A 24,599-nucleotide genomic window follows, 5' to 3' on the forward strand; every position below is an offset into this window, starting at 1 on the left:
GTCTCGTTGATGTTCTGTCTGGGGTCACCATCTCCGGGCCTCCCGTGTCGCCCGAATCATCTGTCTGTCATCTGCCTCATGAATCGTCGCCATCATCTTCGTCTGTTTCGACCAAGTCATGACCACTGTGCCCGCCTCCACCACACGAGCTGCCACCCCGAGGTGGGTGGCGTCCTCGTCAGCGAACCACCGTCCAACCGCATAGCATCCCGGACGATTCTGCACTGTTTGCATCCCGAACCGCTTGTTGCCTAGACCATTGCCGTGCCATCCAGCTGAGCCAGCTTTCCCCGCGATGGCGGCGGCGCACGACCTGTCTCAGTGGCCGGGAACCCCAAAGGTCGGTCAGAGGCATTGTCGCCGTTCACCACCAGGTTTAGCATCATTCTCCATTCATGCATGTTCTGCCATGCCGTGCCATGCAACTACTGACGCCATGTCGAGGTCCCAGCCCTGTTGCGGCACCAGCACGTTACCATGGCGGATGGGACACACGCCGCCGCCGAGTGGTCATGACGGCTGGACGCAGGACCTTGAGCTTGGAAACAACAACAACCACCTCGATTACCGAACACGAATGAAGTACTCCGTACTGTACCTACGAATTGCAATGGGCTGCAAGGGCCCTGCAGCCGCGCGCGGGCCCTGCCCTCATGCCATCCATGCCTCGCAGGCTGGAGGGGCGGTGGCCACCGCTCTCACCACCCAACCGCCGTGCCGCGCCCGCCCACCCCGAGACGCCGCCGCCGCCGCCGCTTTTCCGGGCCAAGAGCCCTGCATCCCCACCGGTTGCACCGACCCGGCGCCCCATCAGCTCGCCATGCCAGCAATTGGACGACCTGGGGCCCATACCTTTGGTAGTGTCCATCCAAGCCGTGCGTTTGATCCATCACTCCGTCCAGCTCCACCAGCCCCGGGCCATCTGACGTCGCCTGCCGCGCGCACTCTGCTCTGTGCCACCCGCAGCTAGCAGAAAACTTATTACCTGCTGCATTGGATTGGTTTGGATTGGGTTGGACTGGGTTGAGGCTGGACAAAGTACCTTCGCCGACTTGAACAGACGGCTCTCCCCTTGTCATGTCTGCCTGGTTGTGGTGCTGAACATACTTATTGCCCATCCATCCTTCTCATCTAGTTCCCCCCCCTGCACTCCCGTGTTTCATCCTCCCACCCTCTTGCTGCAACTTTGCGTCGTGCTGCCGCTGCTGTGGTCTTCAACCCCGTAGCCGTGACACATTCATAGCTCGCCTCCCAGACGACATTTCACGTTGTGGTGACGAGCTTCACACGCCATCCGTTGCGAATTCATCATACGCCCGGACCCCCGACTGTGCAGTGACGACGCTTCTCTCATACCGCCAGTGATACGCTCATCTCAGCAGCAGACTCGTCCCTCCGCCACCATGACGACCAAGACGCTCCCCGCCAACTCCAGCGACGCCTACGACTATGTCATCGTGGGCGGTGGCACCGCTGGCTGCGTCCTTGCCTCGCGCCTCTCCAGCTACCTGCCCGAGCGCAAAGTCCTGCTGATCGAGGCCGGCCCCTCCGACTTCGACCTCAGCAATGTCCTCGACCTGCGCCAGTGGCTAACCCTCCTCGGCGGCGAGCTCGACTACGACTACGGCACTACGGAGCAGCCCATGGGCAACTCCCACATCCGCCATTCGCGCGCAAAGGTCCTCGGCGGCTGCTCCTCGCACAACACTCTCATCTCCTTCCGCCCCTTCCGCCATGACCTGGATCGCTGGGTGGCCAAGGGCTGCAAGGGCTGGGACTTTGACACGCTCGTCCGTCTCGTCGACAACCTGCGCAACACCTTCCAGCCCGTCCATGCCCGCCATCGCAACCAGCTCTGCAAGGATTGGGTCGAGGCGTGCTCCACCGCCCTCGGTATCCCCGTCATTCAGAACTTCAACGACGAGATCCGCTCCACTGGCCAGCTGACGCAGGGCGCCGGCTTCTTCAACATCTCGTACAACCCGGACAATGGCTACCGCAGCAGTGCCTCAGTCGCGTACATCCACCCCATCCTGCGCGGCGAGGAGCGCCGTCCCAACCTGACAGTCCTGACCGAGGCTCACGTCTCCAAGCTGTTCGTCGAAAACGACGAGGCCAAGGGCGTCGCCGTCACCCTCGCCTCGGGCCAGAAGCTCACGATCCGCGCGCGCAAGGAGACCATCCTCTCTGCCGGCGCCGTCGACACCCCGCGCCTGATGCTGCACTCTGGCCTGGGCCCCCGCGCGCAGCTCGAGGGCCTCGGCATTAAAGTCGTCAAGGACATTCCCGGCGTGGGCGAGAACCTCATCGACCACCCCGAGACCATCATAATGTGGGAGCTCAACCAGCCGGTGCCTCCGAACCAGACGACCATGGACTCGGACGCCGGCGTCTTTTTCCGCCGTGAGCCCACCAACGCGGCCGGCAACGACGGCGACGCGGCCGATGTGATGATGCACTGCTACCAGATCCCCTTCTGCCTCAACACTGAGCGTCTGGGCTACCCGGTGGTCCGGGACGGGTACGCGTTCTGCATGACGCCCAACATTCCCCGTGCGCGCTCACGCGGCCGCATCTACCTGACGTCTGCCGACCCGGCCGTCAAGCCGGCGCTCGATTTCCGCTACTTCACGGACCCAGAGGGCTATGACGCGGCGACGCTGGTGGCGGGCATCCGCGCGGCGCGCAAGATTGCCGAGCAGGAGCCATTCAAGGGTTGGCTGAAGGAGGAGGTGGCGCCCGGCCCTAAGGTACAGACGGACGAGGAGATTAGTGAGTACGCGCGTCGGGTCGCGCATACGGTGTACCACCCCGCGGGCACGACCAAGATGGGCGACGTGACGCGCGACGAGTACGCCGTGGTGGACCCGGAGCTCAAGGTGCGAGGCATCAAGAAGCTGCGCATCGCCGACGCGGGCATCTTCCCGGAGATGGTGTCCATCAACCCGATGCTGACGGTGCTGGCGATTGGCGAGCGCGCGGCCGAGCTCATTGCCATGGAGGACGGCTGGAAGGTTGGCAACAAGCCCGCCAGGCTGTAAAGGCGCGACGCGGCGGCGCTGTGTATTCGTGTCGGGCGGCTCGCTTGCCGAGGGGCGGCGGTCGACTGTACGATGGCTTAATGTGTTGAACGATTCATGTTTGCGCGGTCATGGGCCGTCATCGAACGGCCGACCGTTATCGGGATTAGTAGAGATGTTGTCGTGGCCAAAGTTAGTTGCTACTAAGATTGAATGACATGAGCTTATCCCCACGCCGGAGCTGTGTACGATGAGTGTTTAGATGCATGTCGAAATACAGCTGGGAGGAGTGAGTGCGCTGGGTCATCTTGGGAGGGCATGCTTAACGGAGGATATAGGAAAGGAGGCCAGGTATTGGTACAGTCGGGCGTTGCACTTAGAGCGCCTTTGCGCTGACAATGCTGGAATGGCGACGATGGGAGGCGCCCTTGCCCCCTTCCTTCATTTAAGGGGGGGGGGTTTCCTCATCCAGCGAGAACAACCTTGGACGTCTCGGACGGAGAATCTTTGATAGCGTGTCGGGCTCGGCCCTCGAAAGACGTGGTGGTAGCATTGGCTCCGGAGTATCGGCCCTGTAACACCAGCGGTTCCGGTGCGGGGGTGTTTTTCCCGCGAAAGAGCGGGCAACGGAACGGAGGGCCGAAGATGCGTTGCGCGTGGGGGGGACCCGGGCTTTTGGCGGCTGTGTGCGGGATCGCACATCGTCACCCTTCCCCAGCCGGACCCCTTTTTTGCCTAATAATAAAGCCATGTACCAACTTACAAGGTATGTCCATACGAACAGTACGTACGAAGTAACTTGGTAGCAACAGCTGGATCGCTCGGCTGCCTGCTTCCTCAGCTCATCAGGAGGCAGGCAGTACTAGGTCCAATGCGGTTCTTGGGCCAAGGACGCGCGGTGGCGGCGATGGCTAAATGATAGAGAACTCGCTTCCGTGAAAAGGTGAGGGCGCTTGGTTGTATGGATTCTTTTCCCTACGGTAGCACCCCTTAGTGATATGTTATCCCATCCCTCCCACCAGTTGCCCAGGGACAACCTAATCTCCAGAATGGCAAGCCTTGCCCCCTTTCGTCCACCCGATCCGCTTCCCTCCGTCGCCCTGCCCTGCCTTGCCCTGTCCCGCCTATCTTGCCTTGCCTGATCTCATCAGGACGAGCGGCTCTTCGACCCGCCCATATACACACACACGCACGCACAGCGGGCCTACTACTGCATAGTGGCGCTGAAGCTCCCTCCCGTCTATCCACGGGGCATACGCACATATAAGAGTAGCCCGCGTGACTGCCCAGTGTGGCATCTTTGTGGCGTTGTCGCCTTGCTGTGCCGGACCGACTGTCGTGCAGTGCAACACCATCACCAACAACAACTACGAGGCCACCCCCTGAGATACACCACCCCCCGAGTAACGAGGACAGGCATGCTTCAGGACCACACTCCCCAACAGGACCAGAAGCGATTTTCGGGCGCGGCAGCATCAGAATGGACGCAGAGTACACTTTATAGCAACCAGCAAGAGATAAAAGACCGCTGGGAATGGAGGGCATTGGGGCCGCCGCCGCCGCGGGGTTGTGGCGTGACGGGGTGGTGATGGGGGCGGGCGGCCCGCTCATGGAGCAGCAGCAGCAGCAGCGTCACCAACAGCAGCACCAGGAAGGCCCTCCTGAGAACGAGACAGCAACATCAGCAGTACGCCCGCTCGTCGGCAGGATTCACGGCGGCCATAGGCGAGCGCCGTCATCGTCGTCCTCGTCGTCGAGGCTAGACCCCAGCATCCCGGGGGAATTGATGGCCGACGAACTGAACGGCAACCCCAACAGCGCGCTTCAAAGTCATGGGTTTGAGTTCGCAGGAGGGGTCCCAAGAGGAGGAGGAGCGGCGGCGACAATGGTAACAGGGGGGTTTCCGGGAGGAGGCGGCGGCATCAGCACCGAGGAGCTGCTGGACATGCAGCGTGTTTTGACTGGGGGAGGCGGCGTTGGAGGAGGAGCCGCCGCCGCCGCCGCCGCCATCAGCGGCCCGCCACTCCGGCCCGGCGAGCAGCAGCAGTTGTACCACCAAGACCACCACCACCAGCGGTATCGGCAGGAGCAACTGGAATTGCACAGGCTCCGTCAGCAGCCGGAGCAGCAGCAGGAGCAGGAGCAGCCAGGGCAGCGAGACCCTCCTCGCCTGTACCAGCGACATCACAACCGCCATCACCACTACCACCAACACCACCACCGGCGATCGCGTGATCGCGACTTTGGCGGCATCGTCAAGCAGGCGCACCGGCCGCCGCAGCCGCAGCCGCCGCCACAGCGTTCACGCTGCTCCTCACCTGCCACCGTCGCCGCCGCGCCTGCTGCGTCTGCTGCTGCATCTCCTGTCGTCGCCTCCGTCAGCACCCCCCTGAATACTGCTACTGGTAATACCAGCGGCATCCGCAGAGCCGCCTCGTCGCCGCCCACCTCCTCGTCGCCGCCGCCCTCGGCCACGAGAAGGCTCGCCGATGGGAGTGCCAGCAGTGCGAGTACCGCCACCACCTCCACCGGCCGGAGCAGTAGAAGCGGCAGCGGCGCCAGCACCAGTACCAACAGCGACGGCACTGGCATGGCGACGACAATGACGACGACGACGACACCGGACAGCGGCAACGTCCTCTCCCTTTGGGGTCCCGACCCCGTGCCCCTACCGCTGCGCTTCGCCCGCATCAAGCGCGCCCTCATTGCCGGCCACGAGGCCGCCATCGAGGCCTCGTGGGCGCGCCTGCTCGTCGCCCTGCGCCACGAGGTCGAGCACATCGAGTGCCTCGGCGCCCATCTCGTCCCCTCGGTCGAGTTCGCCGACCTGGCCGACCCGGCTCAGACCGCTCGCTTTGGCCGCGACCTGCGCCGCTACGGCGTCGGCGTTGTCCGCAAGGTCTTGCCGCGCGATGTCGCCGACGATGCCGTCCGCGACACGGTCCACTACCTGGAAGCCCGCCGCCCGAGGCCGCGACAGCAGCAGCAGCAGCAACGGGACAAGGACAAAGAGGCACCGGCGACCAACGCTCCGGCCCCGGGGCCGACACCCGCAGCATCATCGTCTGCACACAGCAGCTTCCGCGCCCCCAGACAGGACCCGACGTGCTTCGACTGCTTCTGGACGCCAGCCCAAGTCCGCGCGAGGGCGCATCCAAACGTGCGCCGCGCTCAGCGCTTCATGATGGGCCTCTGGGAGCCCGACGCCCGGGAGCGCATCGCGCCCCATTTGCCTATCACCTACGCTGACCGCATTCGTGTCCACGGAGGGGGCTTTGGCTTCGACTCGGACGCCGGGGGCGCAGGCACGCCTCCTGCCGCCCCGTCGGATCCCGTCACCGCTGGTTTGGATGCTCAGTTGCAACAGCAGTCGCAATTCCTCGCACCCCAGTCGGCAGACGACTGGATAAACGCTCTTCAGTCATCTGCTGGTATCATCGCCCAGGTCGACAATGGCTCCCTCGAGCGGTGGGAGCCCGACGGCTACGGCCGCGGCGGTGCCTACGACCACGTCTTTGCCGGCCGCTGGGAGGACCACGACCCTTGGGGCGGCGCCGCCCAGCGCGCCAACTCCACCACGGACCTGTACAACGGCTACGGCGCCTGTACCGTCTTTCGCATGTTCCAGGGCCTGCTCGCCCTCTCCACCATCGAGCCCGGTACCCTGCGCCTGATGCCCTCGCCGCGCCTTGCCACCGCCTACTATCTCCTGCGGCCGTTCTTCGCCCCGCGCACCCCGCCGCCCGAGCTGAGGCACGGCCCGGGCTGGGAAGCATACCTCGCCCCTGGCAACTGGGAGCTGCAGCGCGAGCCAGACACCACCATTCACGGCGCCGTTCCGGGACACGCCCAGCGCGTCACGGAGCGGTGGCACCCGCACCTGTGCCTCCGCAGCAGCCTCGTCACCCTGCCGACCCTGCAGCCGGGCGACTACATCTTTTGGCATCCGGACCTGCCATACCACATCTCGAGCAACGGCAGCGGCAGCAGACCTGGGGGAACCGGAGGAGCTGTGGCAACAGCACCAGCAGCATCAGCATCGGCGGGGCCCGCAGGGGGTGGTGCTGGCAGCGTTGCCGACGGTACCGCCGACGACGTGCGCATGCTCGTCTACATACCCGCTGCGCCCCTCACTCAGACGGGCGCCCTGTACTTGGCCCGCCAGCGGAGGGCCTTTCAGCGCGGCCACCCGGGCCCGGATTTCGACTCGTCGGGCCGCAGCGTCGTCGCCGAGGACTATGAGCAGCGCTCGCTCGAGGACGAGATGGAGCGGGTGGGCGGCAAGGAGGCGCTGCGGGGCATGGGGCTGCTGCCCTGGGAGCGGGAGGAGAGCGAGGACGGGGAGGAGGAGGAGGGCGATGGGCTCACAAGGCTGGCCAATCTCATTCTGTTTCCAGAATAGGTTGACGGAATGAAAATGAACGCGGTGAATAAAGGAGCCAGCCACTGCGTTGAAACCAGAGGATCTGTCACGGCCCATGTTGCACAGGTGAAGGAGGGAACGCGGCAAGTCGCGGCCCGGGTTGGGCAACTACTGGTGGTGACTGGTGGGAAGATGGACCATGTCACGTACGGCCAACTCGACGCGTAGTGAACCCAAGGTAATGCGTCCAGTACACAATACTAGTAGACGGGCAGACTTGTCGAGGTCACACACTGACTGTCGTCATGACCCCTTCTCGGATTGGTGCCTAACCACCGTTAAAGGCACAAGATCATAGCTATTGATGTAGAAAACTAGGCAACTATGACATGACTGGCTATCTCGTGTTCGCTATGCCAAAAATTCAGTAAACAGGCTAAAACAAGATGAAGAACAACAAAGAGAAAACGAAGAGAGGAGCAATGCCAACATAAAACAACCGAAAAGGTAGGAGATATGGTCATGGAAGAGCCACAAGACGAGAGAAGAGAGCTCAAACAAAACTTTCAACCATCATTGGCGGCTTCACGCAGCAACGCCGCCACGCTCCCCGCCAGCTGCGTTGCCGCGTCCCCGGACAAGAGCTCCCGGGGCCCGAATACGCCAATGGCGAGCCCGCCGTTGGGCTGCAGCGCGGCTTCCACGTCGATGGACATCTACGCGAGGGTTATATAGGTCAGCAAAGACTCTCACCGTGTTTTGTACTGGTGAGCAGTGCCGCCCGGCGATGATGGTAAAAGCAGCAGAGTGCAGAGAAAGATGAAAAGTAAATGTACCGGGAAAGAAAGAAGGGCAGGGTTAAAGATAGATGATAGGGGAAATACGTACGGGGTAGGCATCCGCCACGGCATTTCTCTGTAGCCACGGCTCGTTGAGCAGCGTGGACGAGTCGAACCTGCGTTCTGTTGTCGATATGTCTGCAGTCTCCTCGAGCGGCGTCAAGGCAACCTTTTCCATGCAAGGTACTGGCGACAATAACGGAGCAGTCACATCGCCACCCGGCAAGCTGAGGAAATTGACAAACGAGTGCACCCGTACGCCCGTCCACTCGTATATTTCCCAAAGGCCGACATCCGGTCGTTCAAGGCTGCTCACGGAGTGAATGTCCTCTTGCACAGCCTTTGCTACCTCCAGCAAGTCTGTCTCGGGGTTGAGGCGGACCCTAAGAGGAACGAGGTTGAGCGTGGGGAAGAGCGTAGATGGGGCGTCCGTTTCGCCGGTGCGATTCGCGAGGTATATACCAAACACCACGGATGTGACGGCGGCAGACAGCCCGGTATGAATGGACCGAGCGTATGCAGCGAGGAAAAGAGCCTGGAGACTGATGCCATGCCGTGCTGCCAAGAGCTGCAACTCTGATGTGTCTGTCATGGCCGTGTCGTCGAAAAATGCAGTGCGTGTACGGCAGTCTGTGATACTAGATACGGTGCCGGGAGGAGGAGCAACCTCCACCGCCGTATCGCGTAGATACGCCGTCCAAAACGCCTTCCTGTCATTGCGCGAGCGTTCCGTCAGGGGCAAGGCGGCAAAAGAAGCCCACGGAGCAATGTCAGGCTCCACGGCAGCTGCTTTGCCATCATCATTGAGCAGGCTAACCAGCTGCGCAACAATGGCAGGGAGGCTGACGCCATCGTATAGAGAATGATGAATAGCGAGTCTGAAAGTCATCACCCCATCGCTCTGGCCACCTTCCACAAAAATGCGAGACAGCGGCTGCGTCACACGCTTCGACTGCAAGGCGTCTGCGGACGCCACGACTTGCATAAACGGTAGGTCCTTCGATCCGGTAGCAATGAACCTCGTTCGTAAGATGGGCGTCACGGCGACGAGTGCGTCCCACGCACGATGAAACTGGGCTCTTTCGGCCACACCGCCGATCCGATAGCAAAAGTCAGGGTAGAAGACCGACCCACCGCTCTTGCTCCAAGCTGTTAGCATGTACACTTGTAGCGGAGTCGCGGGGAGAATCCTCTCGACATCCGACATGGAGATGCCAGATTCAGAGACGAGTCTATCGACATTCAGGTCATCGGGTGGCACCCATGCTTCGTTCTTTCGGCCCACTGCACCGGCATTCTCTTCAGTAATCGTTGCCATTTTGGCCAGTTCCCTAATACTCGAAGCCGTTGCCAGATCACGCGGGCGTAGAGTAATGCCCCGTTTGCGTAGTAGAACCGACAGCTTGATCGAGCTTATGGAATCAAGGCCAAGGTGATAGATCGTAGAAGAAGGCTTAATGGACTCTTCCGGGACACCCGAAACTTGACTTAGAGTCTCGCGTATCAATAGAGACGTAGCGCTGTTGTGCTTCTCGTCAACGTTTTGATCCGTCTCTTGAGAACTGAGGGTGAATGCGTTCTCATTAATCGTGACTGGAATCATTCCACAGATGGAAACCTCATGCCCGCGGAACTGCAAAAGGTCCGCTTTCGGAGATCCACAGAAAAACTGCAGGGCACTATCGAGGTCCTCTATCAGGTCATGTGCGTCCCCTTCGGTAAAGAACTTGCTTTGACATGCAGTTCGCCAGCAGAGTCGTCCAGTGATTGCCTCAGCTTCGATACACACCGGATAGTCCACTGCAGAAGCGCCGTCAACAGATTTGAGTAGCTTCGGCTCGGACGGATCCTGCTCGGGAGCCTTCTGCAGGAGGAACAGGGAGTTGAACATCTCTGTGGCAGTGACCTTGGCCGCGGCCTGGGCCTTTCGCAGAGGAAAGGTTTGGTAGTCACGTATGTCGGTCATTGATTCCTCAACGTACTTGAGAAAGTCTGTCACTGACCCATGTAGCAGGCATCTCATTGCAACCGTGTTCATCGTCGGGAACAACAGGTCCTCGGCACCGTCAAAGTCCCGGCCGGATAGGACCAACCCAAAAACAACGTCCAGTGATCGGGTCCTGTGGGCAAGGACGGTGGCCCAACAGGCAAAGCAGACGACCTGCAGGCTGAGCGAATTTTTCTTACAAAATGCTGTAACCTCAGACAACAGCACGCGGGAAATAGTCTCCACCCGGTGCAGCTTGGGAGATGCAATTGCCATTGCTTGAGCTTGGCCGTCGAGAACGGTGGGGACGACGCCGTCGAGGTACGTTGACCAGAACGCGCGCCCTCGAGAGCTTTGAGACGTACTGGACTTGGAGAGAAACAAGTCTGGCGAGGGTCGGAGTGTAGGCGTGCCCTCATATGCAGCCTGGAGGTCTTGGTAGAGTAGACCTAAAGACCACCCGTCGTAGAGCGCGTGTGCAAGGGACAGCACGACGAAACGGTCCTTGCCAACGGTCGCGAAAGTAATCTGCAGCAGATTCGACAGCAGCCCGCTCTCGGCTGCTCGTTTCGTTGCCGCCTTCTTCACCGCCTCAATCTCAGATAGCTCGGAGAGATCCTCGAACGCGACGCGCGCGGCTCCTTTGCGGAACACGACTTGGCAAAACGCCACGTCCAGCGACGTGTCGTCGACTTGGATGAAGCCTGTCCGAAGTACTGGCGACTGTGCTATGACTTGTTCCCAGGCCGCTCGAAGCCGGCCCATGTCGACGCCGTCAGCAACCTCCAAGACATCGTGGTTGAAGTACCACTCGAAGTCCGATTCCAGCATGCCCGCAAGCATGGATTCTTGAAGCGCCGTCGATGGCAGAATGCACTCGACATCGTCCATGTCTATGTTGGCCTGCTCTACTTGCATGCGTAGTTTTGGCGCAATGTCTTGAAGAATGGCGTCAACCGCTGGCCTAGGGGCGCCATTGTCAAGTGGAAGGTCTGAAACAATGCGCGAAATGGTCTGCTTTTTCATGAGCCAGGAAGCCGATATTTGTGTTACGCCGCGCTTCAGCCTGTTAGACAGCTTGATCACGTCGATACTGTCCAGTCCAAGCTCAAGCATTGTCGTGGAAGGACTGATCTGCTCCACCGGAACGTCTGCAAGCTTCGCCATCTCTCGCTGTATGAGGCGGGCCTGATCTGACCACTGGAACTCTTCTTCGGGATGAGTTACACCAGAGGCGACCTGGGCCTCTAAGTGAGGAACATCGCAACTTGCAGCCTCGACTGAATCTGGAGCGACAAACTCGTCCTCTTGAGCCTTCGCTGCGGCAGCCTCCATACGGATGAGTAGGTCCTCCAGAACCGCATCGTCCGCAACCTGGCTTTGCGCCACCAGTGTGCATTGCATCGCGCCACCAACAGTACGCGTCACCTCCATGGCCAGCGGATAATCTGCCTGATCTACGCTGTTCGCAATCGTCCACGGCGCTGCCACGTTGTGGAGAGTCGGCTGCTCGATCTGGAACGCAAACAGGTTGTCAAAAAGCGCCTGCCCGCCAGAACACCACTTCTGCACGCTCTTGAGTGGGACATGTGGGAAGTCGAGGACTGACGTGTTGAACTCATGAGCGTGCTGAATTAATGCTGCCCAGGTCTGGCCTGTCAACGTCTTGTTGAAGAACGGGACGGTGTTGAACAAGGGACCAATAGTTCGCTCTGCGCCTGGAAGATCGATCGTGCGACCAGAGACAATGACTCCAACTGTGAGCTTATCCCCAAGGTAATCTTGCAGCACGGAAACCCAGAGCGATAAAACAACAGTTTGCAATGTGACGTTGTGGCGGGCCCGCAGTTGCTCAAACTGGGCGAGGGAGATCGTTCGTGTTGCGATGATGGGAGGCCGTGCTTCGACGGGCGGCGATTCTGTGGTGACCGGTGCCCAGGACCAACCGCTCAGGTGCTCGACCCAAAATTGCTCAGAGTGATCATACTTGCCCAATGGGCCGTAAGACAGGGCTTCAATGAACGATGGACCTGGCTGACCCGGCCTATCACGATACAGAGCCGAGGCTTGTTGGTTCATGAGGTCAAAGCTGTTCCCATCGTACAGTGCATGGAAGAGATGGAGCACAACCTTGTGGGAGCCCGCCTCGACAATGTGGGTGAAATGCATTGGCTGGAGGATCTGATCGCGGTTGCGAGCGATCCAGCTCTGGCGTGCGGTCTGAATGATATCTCCAACCTCCTCCGTCTCCACGATGCGGCTCTCCCATGAGATGCCAGACTTCTTCATCGCGGCTTGAATGTAGCCATTGGATGTCTCTATAAACACAGTCCGCAGGATAGCATTGGCATTAACCAGTCGCTCCCAGGCTTCCCGAACGCGTGGAATTGACGTGGATTCGTCGACCGTCAACACAAATGAGTTAAAGTATGCGCTGCCACTTTCGTCGGTCAAAGCTTTGGAGATGATTCCCTGTTGTAGCGGCGAGCACGGCGCTATGTACTCGATGTCCTCGGCCGTTACGTCCAGTTCGCGGCATACAAGAGGGCGATACCGGTGGTTGCAAGCTTGGATCGCTTGCTTGGCCGCCCTGATGGCACCTGATTCCACACTTGCAGATTGTTTCTTTGACAGAGCCTTGACTAGGTCAGCAACGACAGGGCTTCGTAGGAGGACGATAGGCGAGGCGCCGGGGAAGCCCTCGGATTTGAGCTGTGTCGACAGCTGAAGGGCAGATATCGAGTCAACGCCAAGGTCAAAGATGCTCGTCGATGCACAGATGCTGTCCTTGGAGACGTTGCTGAAATTTCCAAGGGCTTGTGACAGCCTCCCCAGGACCTTCTGATCCACTTGACCATGGGAGGAGGCCATTGCCGCAGCCGAGAATTGAATGAGGTCTTCTTGCGACAAGCTCGCGAAGACGGTCTTCAACGCCTTTGCTTCGACCTTGTTGTTGGGCGACAGCGGAATGTACGGCAATCGCAAAAAATATGTCGGGACCATGTACCCTGGAAGTCGTTCGATACAGGCCTCCCGAGCCTTGCTAGCAACGCCGTCTGGGTCAGGAAGCACAGCGAGATTTGCCGTAGCAGGCTCCGCGTCTCCCACCACAAACGAGACCAGCACATCTTTGCCACCCGATTCCTGTCGCACAACAATTGTCGCTACATCCTTGACTTCGGGCGCTCCAGTGCGAATGGCGTGATTGATTTCGCCAATTTCAAGACGCTGGCCACGCAGCTTGACTTGATCGTCTGCCCGGCCGAGGAAGTCAAAGCATCCGTCATGAAGGATGCGAACCAAATCACCTGTGCGGTAGATCCGTTCGCCCCCAAAGCCCGACAATGTAGGAAAGCGTTCCGCGGTCAGGTCCGGTCGATGCAGATAGCCTTTCCCAACCAGCTTGCCTGAAACACACAACTCCCCCACACCACCTCGGAGGACAGGGATCTCAGTACCCGGCTGGAAGACGTAGGACCCGACATTGAGAAACTGCCTCCCAATGTTGCTTGGGCGGCCATTGACGGGAACTCGCGGATACGTCGTCACACCAATCGTGGCCTCGGTTGGACCGTAGGCATTGTATATTACGGCTTTGGAACCCCACGCATCGAGAATCTCTTGTTTGAGCGACTCGCCGCCGGTGATGAAGACGCCTCTGCACAAATTCGGTACGTCATCGGGGTGCGTCAATCTTGCCAAAGAGGGCGTAAGATCGATGTGAGTAATGCCGAGCCTATGGATAGATCCCGTCAGGTCGTCGAGGATCAGATCTCGTGGTGCTGCGACGACCGTGATGCCCGTAGACCAGCTCCAGTACTGCTCTAGAACAGAGACGTCGAAATGAAGCGCCGCAAACTGTAGCCAGCGCGAACTTTCCTCCCAGTGCCCCTCAAAGAGGTGTTGGAACGCCATCATTGCCTGCACCGCATTCTCATGCGTGATTTCGCAGCCTTTTGGCGTGCCTGTGGTCCCCGATGTGTATAGACAGTAACACGTGTTGTTGGGCGAGATGCCGCCACCTAGTTGAGGACCCTTATCCGAGTAATTCTGCAAAGACTGTTCGTCAATCCGCACCAGCCTCGTGGTGACATCAAAGTCCAGCATAGTGTTGCTGTCCGTCAAGAGGCAGGAGGCCCGTGAATCGCGTAGGATAAACTCTTTCCGAGCCTTGGGGGCATTGGGATCCAGCGCAACGAAAGAACAGCCAGCCTTGAGGATGCCAAGGATCGAGAAATAAGCCTCGGGGCACTTTTGAAAGTGAATCGCGATAATATCTCCAGATTGGCTGCTCTTACGAAGCAGATTCGCCAAGCGGTTGCCAATGACATTGAAGTCCAAGTAACTCCACGACTTTCTGGCAATGGTGTTGCTCTCAAACCCACTAGCAAACTCAAGGGCTACACGACTCGGGTGAAGAGAAGCGCCTTGCTCCACAAACTCATGGAGGAACGAAACTGGTGCTGTGATGTGCGGCACCGAAGCTGGGGTGACGGCGAAAAGTTCAGGGCGGATTTGGTGCAGGTGGTCCTCGGTCCCGTTCGGATCGCACAGAAGATGCTTCAATGTGGCGTCGAATTGCTGCAGAAGAATGCGTGCCTGCTCATCTGGCAGGATATTAGGCGCAAAGGTCAAGCACAGCCGGACCGAGCCGTTCTCAGCTGGCTCAATTTCAAGCGAGACAGCATATTCTGCCATGGCATCATCCTTGACCAAGGTCCATGGTCGGCGAGCTGTCCGACCCCACGCCCTCGTCTGGTAGACCACGAGCGTGTCAAACACTGGCGAGGCAGGATGCCCAAGCCATTTCTGGACGAGACTGAGCGGCGCGTATTGGTGCTTGTGGAGCTCCACGTTGAACTGCATCATGCTGCTCAGCAGGGTATGGTTTGATTTGGTGTTCGAGGCGATAACCGGCATCGTTGTAATGCACGGTAGCGGGGCGCTTTGCATGGCGTCGGTCGTCCGTCCAGACATGGTGACCCCAAAAACAACGGAGCTCTCTCCAAGATAGGATGCCAGCACCCGCGCCCACGACGCTTCAATAGCAGCCTGAAGAGAGATGCCAAGAGATTGTGTGGCCTCGTGAAGAAACTTTAAGTCCATACAGGACTCTCTGTCATGCGTGGCAGGACCGACTGATGTCTCCTCCCTCAACGGCGTCATGAGGGGAAACTTGTTCACAACCGCAGCCTCAGCTTGGCTTTCCCAGAATTTCTGGGCAGTGCCCTGGTCATTGAGGCTCCGAGATAGCAGCTCGGTCAAAGGCGGTTCGACCGGTGGGAAAATGCGCGTCTTTCCGATGAGATGTTCCGCGACAGCTGACAGAATCTCTTCTAGCGATGAGGCATCGTAGAGTGCGTGGTGCATAAGTATGTGCATCAAGATTTCGCCCTCGGCTGCCACCAATGCGACTCTCCATGGTGGCAGATGCTGATTTTGCAACATATTAGACCGCGACAGGTGCTTCCATCGTTCGGTATCAAAGCCCCTGATCACGGAGTCGATCATTGACGCGAGCGATCCGGGGGAATGTCGGATCATCGCATAGCTGATATCACTATGGCTCACAGGGAGGAAGCCAGTGCGCAACATCGGATGAATCTGTTCCACGGCTGTCCACGCGGCCGCTATGCTGCTCAACTCAATCGTGTTGTCGAGCTTGTAAGTCAGCATGTTGAGGTAGGTGTGACCTCTTGTCTGAATACTCGACGCCAGCATGGCGGACTGTACCGGAGTGCAGGGGAGAATCGACTCTACGGAGCCCAGATTCGGAAGCTTCTTTGTAATCTGCGGCACCACATCGGTCGAGAACTTTTGCAGATCGAAAGAGGGCACTGAAGCTTCGGCTTGCTGGTGAGAGAGATGTGCGAGCCTCCTTGCTAACTTCTCGCAAGTTGAGCATTCGATGACGTCCGATGCAGACACCTTATATCCTGCCTGACGCAGCGCTGAGGCTATTTGTACAGCGTTGATGCTGTCCAGCCCGACCTGAAAAATAGTGGTGCTCCGTGCCACGTTCGCCAGAGGCACTTTGGAGAGCTCAGAGATAACCTTGCGGATTTGGCTCTCCGTTTGGGTCCAATGGCCTTCGTCGACTTGTTGATGAGTGCTTTCGTCCAACTTTTCTCTCTTAGGAACCAGGTCCTTCAGACCCGACGTCAGGTGCCGCGGCGACGATTTCCTGTCCAGCGGACTGGCGTTTGGCAGTTCGAGAATGCAACGGAAAACATGCTTGAAGATGTCTGCCATCGTCGTTGCCGCATCTCCCGGTACCAAACCCATATCATAGTGCACGTTGACGACGACGGAGTTGAGGTTTGGGCACGGAACCACTTCACAAACAAGTGGCACATCCATGTCCCCCGAGTCTTCCTCCAGTGTCCACACTCGCTCATTCATCTCTCGCAGAGGCTGTTGAAGCAGTAGGAGCGTGTCGAACAAGCCTCGGCGTTGACAGTTTGCCAGCCTGTGTACATGTCGCAGTGATGTGAACTGATAACGAATCATCTCAGTATTCAGACTCTGGAAGAATCTCACGATGTCGATGTTCTGGGCGCTGCGTGACATATCCTTGCGCATTGGAACGGTGTTGAAGCATGGAGCAACGAGACGTTCGAGACCCTCAAGATCCAGCATTCGACCGCTCACAACGTTTCCGAAGGCAACGTCTGGGGTATCGCACGCAATGGACAGCACATTCACCCATGCCGCCTGGCAAGCAGACAGCAGGGATGCACCGATCGCCTTCAGGCGCCCCTGAACCTCGATGAATGGCATATCCAGAGAGATGCTGTGCGTGCATTGATTGATGTCCGCGTTGGAACGACGCTGGAACAATATCGATGGTTGGAAGCTTCGGAATTGACCGGCCCAGAAGTCGTCAACACCATCCGGCAAGCTCAGCGCTTGTTGGATGAATGGCTTGTAGGGTACTGGCGGTGGTAGAGTCCACCCTTGTGCCAAGCATTCCACTTCCTCCCAGAGGTTCCCCATTGCGACGCCGTCATACAGCGCATGGTGGCATATGATGGAAAGAAACGTCGAACCCCTGTACTGAATGAAAGCAAACGAGACAGGTGGCGCGCCGGAGTCAATAGGCTCCGGCAGTGCTTTTAGATGCTCATGGGCAGCTCCCGCGAGTGACGGCTCATGGACGTTATATGTTCTCCAATCAATCTTCCAGTGTCTTAGCACCACCTGCGCTATTGGGAATGCGGCATTGCTGGTCGTAACAAAGCAGGTTCTGAGTATGCCGTGTCTTTGTGTCATGACGTTCCAATAGCTTCTCATGTCACCTGACGGAATGCGTAGCCGAAGGAGTATCTTGTTGCAATAGCTACCCTGTCCCTTCGAAAGCATGGCTTCCTGCAGCGGAGTGCAAGGCAAAGTGGTTTCGATGTTGTCCGGGTCTTGAAAGACAAAATTTCGAGCGTCGGCGGCAATTTGGGCACAGACATCATCAAAGCTTAACTGGCCAACATTGCTCGAGAGCGCTTCACTCCTCTCATCCATGGACCTGGCAAGCTGTGCAACACTGGGATTTTGAAGAATTGTCGATATGGCGACCCGACGGTCGAGCGTCGCGCTCAGAGCCCGGGCGAGGTCAATCGCGGTGATCGAGTCGACGCCCAAGGCAGCAAAAGGTGTCCACCGCCCAACGTCGGCCGCGGAGACGTTTCTCTGCTTCGCTATCACGGCTGCAATGGTAACTTCCGTAGCATTCCAGTCCGAGTCATGGGCGGGATCGTGCACGATGCAAGAGGCGCTTTCGAGGTAGTCTTGCGACAAGCCTTCGAAGCTCGCCAGCAGTCGTCTTCTGTCGACTTTGCCGCTGGACGTGAGAGGTACTTGGCTGACGGGTATCAAGTAAGATGGCACCATATAGGCTGGGACCTTGGACTGGAGACTACCAAAGAGGACACGATTGGTCTCGGGGTCAACATCAAGCGCCGTGAACGCTAAAGGTGACTTGCGGTTGACATAGAAGCACGCAAGCTGCTTAGACGACCCCGGTCCTCGCCGAATAGAGACCGTTACCGCAGCCTGCGCTATACCAGTGCTCGTGACAATGCTGTTCACTTCGCCGGCTTCGATGCGTTGTCCGCGTAGCTTCAATTGGTCGTCAAGCCTGCCAAGTATCACCAGGGATCCGTCGGGAAGCATTCGCCCTAGGTCTCCAGATCGGTAAATTCTCCCGTATTCTGGGTGGATGATGAACCTTTCACCCGTGAGATGAGAATCGTTCAAGTAGCCTTGGGCAACTTGATCGCCACCGAAACAAAATTCACCCACCCAACCGACGGGGACGGGCCGAAGTTCAGACGGCGCAATGACGAACACGGATGTGTTTGGAAACACCCATCCCAGGTGGTCAATATGATCGTCACGATCCATTCTTTTGACACTGCAAATATTGGTGGTCTCGGACGGGCCGTAGCCCTGCCACAGCTTGTCGCCCCAGCGGTCCAGGACGAATTGAGTCATTGGCTCGCCGGCGGTGACGAGGAACTCTACGCTCGGAACATTCGTGGGGTCGATCAGAGATGACACAGTTGGTGTCAGGCTCAGATGGGTGATGTCCATTCGCCTAATTGAGCTCTCTAGGTCTTCGAAAAGCACGTCGTTTGTCGCGGAGCAAAGGCACATGCCGGCATGCCATGCGAAGAAGATCTCAAAGACTGACACATCGAACGCCTGCGAACATGCTTGAAGGAAGCGCGGCTGTTTTGCTGACGTGACCGGGTAAGTTGAGCGGAGATGGGTGATATTGCTGACGATGTTCCCTTGAGTCACGGCGACACCTTTCGGCGTGCCAGTCGTACCAGACGTATATATGACATATGCGAGACGAGACGCATCGGCAGGAATTTCCAGGTTTTCCCGGGAAAACAGCCCCATACGAACATCATCTGTGCTCAGCAGTTTGACATCGTGCATCCGACCCAACGCTCTCAAAGTAGAGTCATCGGCAAGGCAGAGCGTTATCCTGCCCTGGCGAAAGATCTCAACAATTCGTGCCAACGGTGTTGTTGGCAACACGGGGAGATACGCACACCCAGCCTTGACAATGCCGAGCAAGGAGCAATAGAGCATAGGTGACTTGTCCATGATAATGGCAACAACTTGGCCGATCTGTGCTCCCGAATTGATCAAGAAATGGGCTACTTGGTTCGCAGTCGCATTGAGATCCCGAAAGCTCAGTGTTTGTGGCACTGTGCTGTTCAATGACGTGCTGAAGGAAAGCGCATCGGCCGACGGAATACTTGCAGCAATCTTTTCGAATCCCGTCGCAAGATCTGGAACGCCCTCAAAAAGACGTGGTCCCGGATTGTAAAGAGAAAGGCCCCCATCAAAATTGCCAATGATTTTGTTGAGCGGTGCATTGATATCATTGACCATGTTGTGCGCAAAGCTCTGGAGCTGCCCAAGAAGATGTTCGACGAAGTTGCTTGGGATATACATGGAGTGAAATGTGGCTTGCAAAACAAATGTGTCGTCTCTGGGCTCGAGTTCAATGAGCAGCGTAGTCTCGATGCGGTCAAGGTGAGACGTCGGTTTGACGAGCAGTTTGTCGGCGTCTTGTGTCGCTGGAGACTCTTGATACACAAACAGCACATCGTAGAGGCTTTCCGCCGGCCTCAGCCCTGCAATCTTCCTAATGTGCGCGAGGGGCAAAGTACAATGCTCCATGATGGCATGATTTGTGGCGTGGATGCTCTTCAGGAGGACCGAAACGTCTGCTATGCCGCTGAAGTTGACTCTCAATGGCAGAGATGCCAAGCAGGGACCGATGACCTTTTCAATTCCTTCAATGGGTATTGTGCGCCCCGATGTGACAGTTCCCAGGATGACATCCTGTTCACCCACAATGCCAGCCCATACCAGGGCCAGCGCTCCTTGGAAGAGGACGTGGGGGCTCACTCCAACCTCTTGGCCAACCCTTCGCACGATATCTCGAGAGAGATTGCTCGTCACATGCATCGTCTCAATCTCATTTCGCGAGGAGTGTCTGGTGACCAGCCTAGGAAACGGTGTCTTGTTCCATCCAAGGAGGTGTTCGCTCCAGAATGATCTCGCCGCGTCATTGGTGTCCTTTATGTCATCACTGACGTAGTACTGGGCAACCTCTCGAAATTGTGGCCGCGGCGCTATCGTAGTTTGGCTCAACAGAGCTGTGATGTCGCTTAGGATCGTGTCCAGGGACCATCCATCGTATATTGCATGGTGTGCCTGGATTAGCACGTCATGTGGCGTTCCTTGCGTCGAACACTTGATCTGAACCCTGAACGGCTTGAGAAAGTCCTCGGGCGCTGTGAAGCCAAAGTCTGCATCAAAGGCAGAGACAACACGGACGTTGTCTTGAGGAAATTGTTTGAAGAGGACGGCGAGGTGCTGACCATTCCAGAGCGTGAAGCCCGTCCGCAGTATCTCGTTTGCGCTAGCAACTTGGGTGATGGCTGCCACGAGATCCTCTGCTATAAGCTGTGGAGCAGCCTGGAGCTTGATATGATTGCAATAAGCATGCTGATTCTGTGCCGTCTCGGCAAGCATGGCAGATTGCAACGGGGTGCAGTAGGAAACGGTCTCGATCTGTGTTTCACGCGCGTGCAAGGCTGGAATGGCGTCCCGAATCTCATCAACCTTGTGCAACAAGCTCAAGTGAGAATCTTCCCGTCCGTTTGCCCCAGTATCTTTGCGCTCTCTAACAGTGGCACAGATGTCGGCAACGGTTCTCTGCCTCAGCACGTTTGTAGCTGTCACCTCCAGGCCTTCGGCACGTAAATACGAAGCCAGCCTGATGGCTTTAAGGGAGTCCAGTCCAGCAGATGAGAGTTCCGTCCGCCTGGTCGCCTTGAGCTCGAGTGTTTCGGACACTCCTCGAACGATGGCCTGGTCACGAGCTGACAGCTCCTCGACAAATTCGGCGTCCATCTCTTCAGACTTCTGGTGGCTATAATCGGATTTGAGCTTCCGCGTGTCGACTTTGCCGCTGGGCAGGCGCGGGAACTCGCTCATTAACACGACTTCGCTTGGTACCATGAAGCGAGGGAGCCACTCTTCGCAATTTGCCATGACGGCATCCTCGGCGACGGATTCATCGACTGCACAAAAGACCACGAGGTTGGAGTCGACAACCGCCGCTACCGCACCATGACATCCCTGTGTTTTGAGGGTGACCTGCTCAATCTCGCCAAGCTCAATACGCTGACCGCGAAGCTTGACCTGCCCGCTCGACAAGCGGCCGAGACACTCGAGTGTGCCCTCAGCCGTAATGCGTGCCCTGTCTCCAGTTCGGTATAGACGGCCATAATGTGTTGAGATAAAAGCAGATGCCGTCTGCTCCGGTCGATTCAAATACTCCCGCGCCAGCTGATGACCACCGACGGCCAGCTCTCCAGCTTCACCCACGGGAAGGATTTTGAAGCTGTCTCCTGCAGCAGTGGTGCCGGGCTCGATGACGAAACAGGAGACTGTTTCCAGAGGCGAGCCAATATTTCCGGTGTTCGAGCTAGAGGGTAGTGCTGGCTGTAGGGTGCTAACCGGCCAGTTAGGGGAGTGCCAACAAGATAGTAGGCGCGTACACTCACCAGTGGATAGTTGCCTCCGTTGGTCCGTACATGGCCCAAAGGATGCTATTGCGACTTGGTCCACCCCCAAACTCACCGACGACACGAGCATTGAGCATCTCCCCAATAGTCAATAATAGCTTCAGTCCAGGTGCTTGGTCTCGCGTTCTTAACAAACTGCCAGCCACACTAGGAGTTAATTCGCAGGCGTCCACATTCATATGACGCAGTATTCGAGGCAAGTCGTCGAGCATTTCCTCTCGGTGCACAGATATAAGCGTGCTGCCCCTGAAGAGCGGGAAAAATATCTCAAAGACGGAAACGTCGAAAGTAGGCGCCGCGAACTGGAGGAACCTCGAGAAGTGAGGCACATGGCGATTGTGCGCGAGCAAGGCCTGTGTCGCTGCGGAATGCGAGATGCCAACCCCCTTTGGTGTGCCTGTGGAGCCCGAGGTATACATGACATAGGCCAGATCGTCTGGCCCTGGCTCTCGAAGTTTCGCAGCACCACTGTTGGATGTGATGTCTATATCGTCGACTTGAATGATGCGCACGCCCGCGTCCACGGGTATCTTGGGCGCAAGATCGGCGGTTGTCAAGATGACGCTAGCAGACACATCCTTGAGGATGAACTTGATTCTCTCGGGAGGAGCATCCAGGTTGAGGGGACAGAATGCACCGCCAACTTTAAGGATGGCGAGTTGGGATATATACAGGAGCGGACACTGGCGAATGAGCAGAGGGACAACCAGTTCTCCTTCTGAGCCTTCGCCGAGCGTGAGCTCGTTCGTGATGCGTTTGGCGATACATTCCGCCGAACCGTGGAAGCGACGGTAGGTGAAGGATATTCTCTGGCCGTGGGCAAGGTGTTCGACAGCTTGCGAGTCGCTTGGGGGCGCGACAAGATGGTGGAGCAGTTGCGGTCCTGGAACCTTCTTGGGATTCGCGTTGAGGATGGACAACCTGTCCGAGTCCGTCATGATGCTCTCAAGCGTGAGAGTGAGATACGGGACTGGGTTTAGCCAAATCAAATTGGCCAGACAGCGTGTGCAAAACTTAGGCGATAGTCGAAGCACTCAGCCAAGTCTCTCTCGCCCAGCGATGCACGAATTTCTCAGTTTACTCGACTCGACAACAACACAAACGGGCCGAACTGAGCTGCAGATAGTGGGCGTCGACCGTCCTAGGCGGTTTACGGCCTCGCGCGTCAGTGCAAGCAAGCGGTCCTCGTCTTCCCCACCAAATGGGTAAGTCAAGTCGTGGGCCCCCGGGGGGTCAATGGAAGCAAACCGCCGCAGGACCGAAACGACGGGAGCAGCTCATGCAGACATGCCGGCCAATGGGGACATTGATGATTACTCCCTCGTGGGAGGTATGATCTGCGGGCTGGGATGGTGACGCAGTCCGCAGCAAATCCGCAGCTCATCAGACGTTGTGATCTCGTGCACTTGCAGGGCCTCTGGGTAGCGACGAGCCTGTCAGCGACGAGGTATTAATCAGCCGTGGGTCTCTGGAGCGTGCAATTCGCCAGATGCAATGCAAGGCGGGTGATATTCTCGTCGTCGACCGTCGCTGCAGGAGGAGGGTGTGGAAAGGAAGGGACGGCGCGAGATGCAGCCAACGATGGAGCTGCAATAACGCACACCAACTAAAAGCCACCTGACGAGCGACGGGCAACCCCTGCAGTCGTGCGGGCGTGCGGGCGGGTGATGTGACGGGGGCGTGCGAGGTGAGGCCGGACGCGTATGAATTCCAGATGCGTCGGCCAGCATGAACCTTGGGGGCATGGAGGGGTGCACGTGGGATGTTCTCACATCGAAGGTTTGAAGCTCGAGGCCTGGAGGCCTTGATGGGAGGGGGGGGGCGGGAGTGGATGAGTGGGTGAGGCTCCCGGTTGTGCGGCTCACTGGCGGTGAATGCTCTGTGACGAGTCGAGTCCGCAGGTGGTGCGATGATTTGAGGAGCTGAATTGTAATTTTTCCCTTGGGCAAGTGGATGCGGTTTGACGTCCCAAGGCCGAGAGGTCGATGATGACCTGATGATGAAGTGTAATGCGTTGGGGGGGAGCCCACTGCCGCCGCTAAAATCTAAGAAGCTCGGCCACTTGAGGTCGGACAGCCGAGCCCCAGTCCGTCGTAACCCCCCCCCCAGCGCCGTGCATACGGCGCCCCGCCGAGAGCGACAGTACCTTGCGTAGGCAAGGTAGTACCGAGGTTGAGGTGTGAATGAAAATAGCTCCGTCGACGGGAGTGAGGTGCAGCCAAAGTGCACTTTGTGTGTCATTCACAGATGTATGCTCTGTGTGCGTGGGGGGGCGTGGATGTCTGTCTGTGTGTCTCTATCCCTGGCATGTCGCTGTACTTCAAGGAAGGATAGAGGGCTCGCGGGGCAAGTGCATGCGTGGCTCAACCTGACCTGCAGGAAGAAAGGAATGAGAGCGGCGCTGATCGTTGCTTCCCCGCAACTTCCAGTCCTTTTCTCTGCTTCTTCCAAAGAAAGACTGGCTGGATTCCCAGGTGGGCAGCATGGCAGGGTAGGAACGCACCAAGTGCAAGCAAGGAGCGCCATGCCGAGAGAGAAGGTACTACCTCAATAGGTAGTCACCCCCGACAAATTCCTCCAGTCCAAATCCGTTTCTACTGTGGAGCTTGAGTTGCTGCCGCTTTACCATGAGCCCAAGGGTGATCTGAAGAGCAAACCAAGTGATCAGAATAGGTACTGACCTGAGGGCTTGGCGCCGTTGCAAGCCCACGCTCAGGCGTCATCGCCCAGCGCTGACATTCATAGACCTATAGTAGATACTGCCCGTGTGCCGGCGCC

At 57.9% G+C, this 24,599-nt stretch overlaps 4 protein-coding genes across 4 annotated transcripts; 3 read left to right on the forward strand and 1 right to left on the reverse strand.

Annotated features, from left to right (window-relative positions):
- Window positions 1-295: 295 nt before the first annotated feature.
- Window positions 296-970, forward strand: JDV02_004270 (uncharacterized protein; the record flags this gene model as incomplete). Its single annotated transcript, XM_047985471.1, has 2 exons — window positions 296-340; window positions 452-970. The coding sequence occupies 2 exons, from the start codon at window positions 296-298 to the stop codon at window positions 968-970; spliced, it is 564 nt and encodes a 187-aa protein (XP_047841448.1).
- A 433-nt stretch (window positions 971-1,403) lies between these two features.
- On the forward strand, window positions 1,404-3,041 carry JDV02_004271 (uncharacterized protein; the record flags this gene model as incomplete). The annotated part of the gene is made up of 1 exon (XM_047985472.1): window positions 1,404-3,041. One exon carries the CDS (start codon window positions 1,404-1,406, stop codon window positions 3,039-3,041), a length of 1,638 nt encoding a protein of 545 aa, XP_047841449.1.
- A 1,173-nt stretch (window positions 3,042-4,214) lies between these two features.
- JDV02_004272 (uncharacterized protein) lies at window positions 4,215-7,763 on the forward strand. The gene has a single exon (XM_047985473.1). The coding sequence runs from the start codon at window positions 4,555-4,557 to the stop codon at window positions 7,420-7,422; it is 2,868 nt and encodes a 955-aa protein (XP_047841450.1). The 5' UTR covers window positions 4,215-4,554; the 3' UTR covers window positions 7,423-7,763.
- Window positions 7,707-23,773, reverse strand: JDV02_004273 (NRPS). Its single transcript, XM_047985474.1, has 4 exons — window positions 23,594-23,773; window positions 21,801-23,238; window positions 8,272-21,748; window positions 7,707-8,099 (listed from the first exon to the last, which is right to left on the reverse strand). Exons 2-4 carry the CDS (start codon window positions 22,757-22,759, stop codon window positions 7,950-7,952), a joined length of 14,586 nt encoding a protein of 4,861 aa, XP_047841451.1. The 5' UTR covers window positions 22,760-23,238; window positions 23,594-23,773; the 3' UTR covers window positions 7,707-7,949.
- Between the last annotated feature and the right edge of the window lie 826 nt (window positions 23,774-24,599).

Source organism: Purpureocillium takamizusanense, chromosome 3 (genome assembly GCF_022605165.1).
Source record: "Purpureocillium takamizusanense chromosome 3, complete sequence".
NCBI classification, from domain to species: domain Eukaryota; kingdom Fungi; phylum Ascomycota; class Sordariomycetes; order Hypocreales; family Ophiocordycipitaceae; genus Purpureocillium; species Purpureocillium takamizusanense.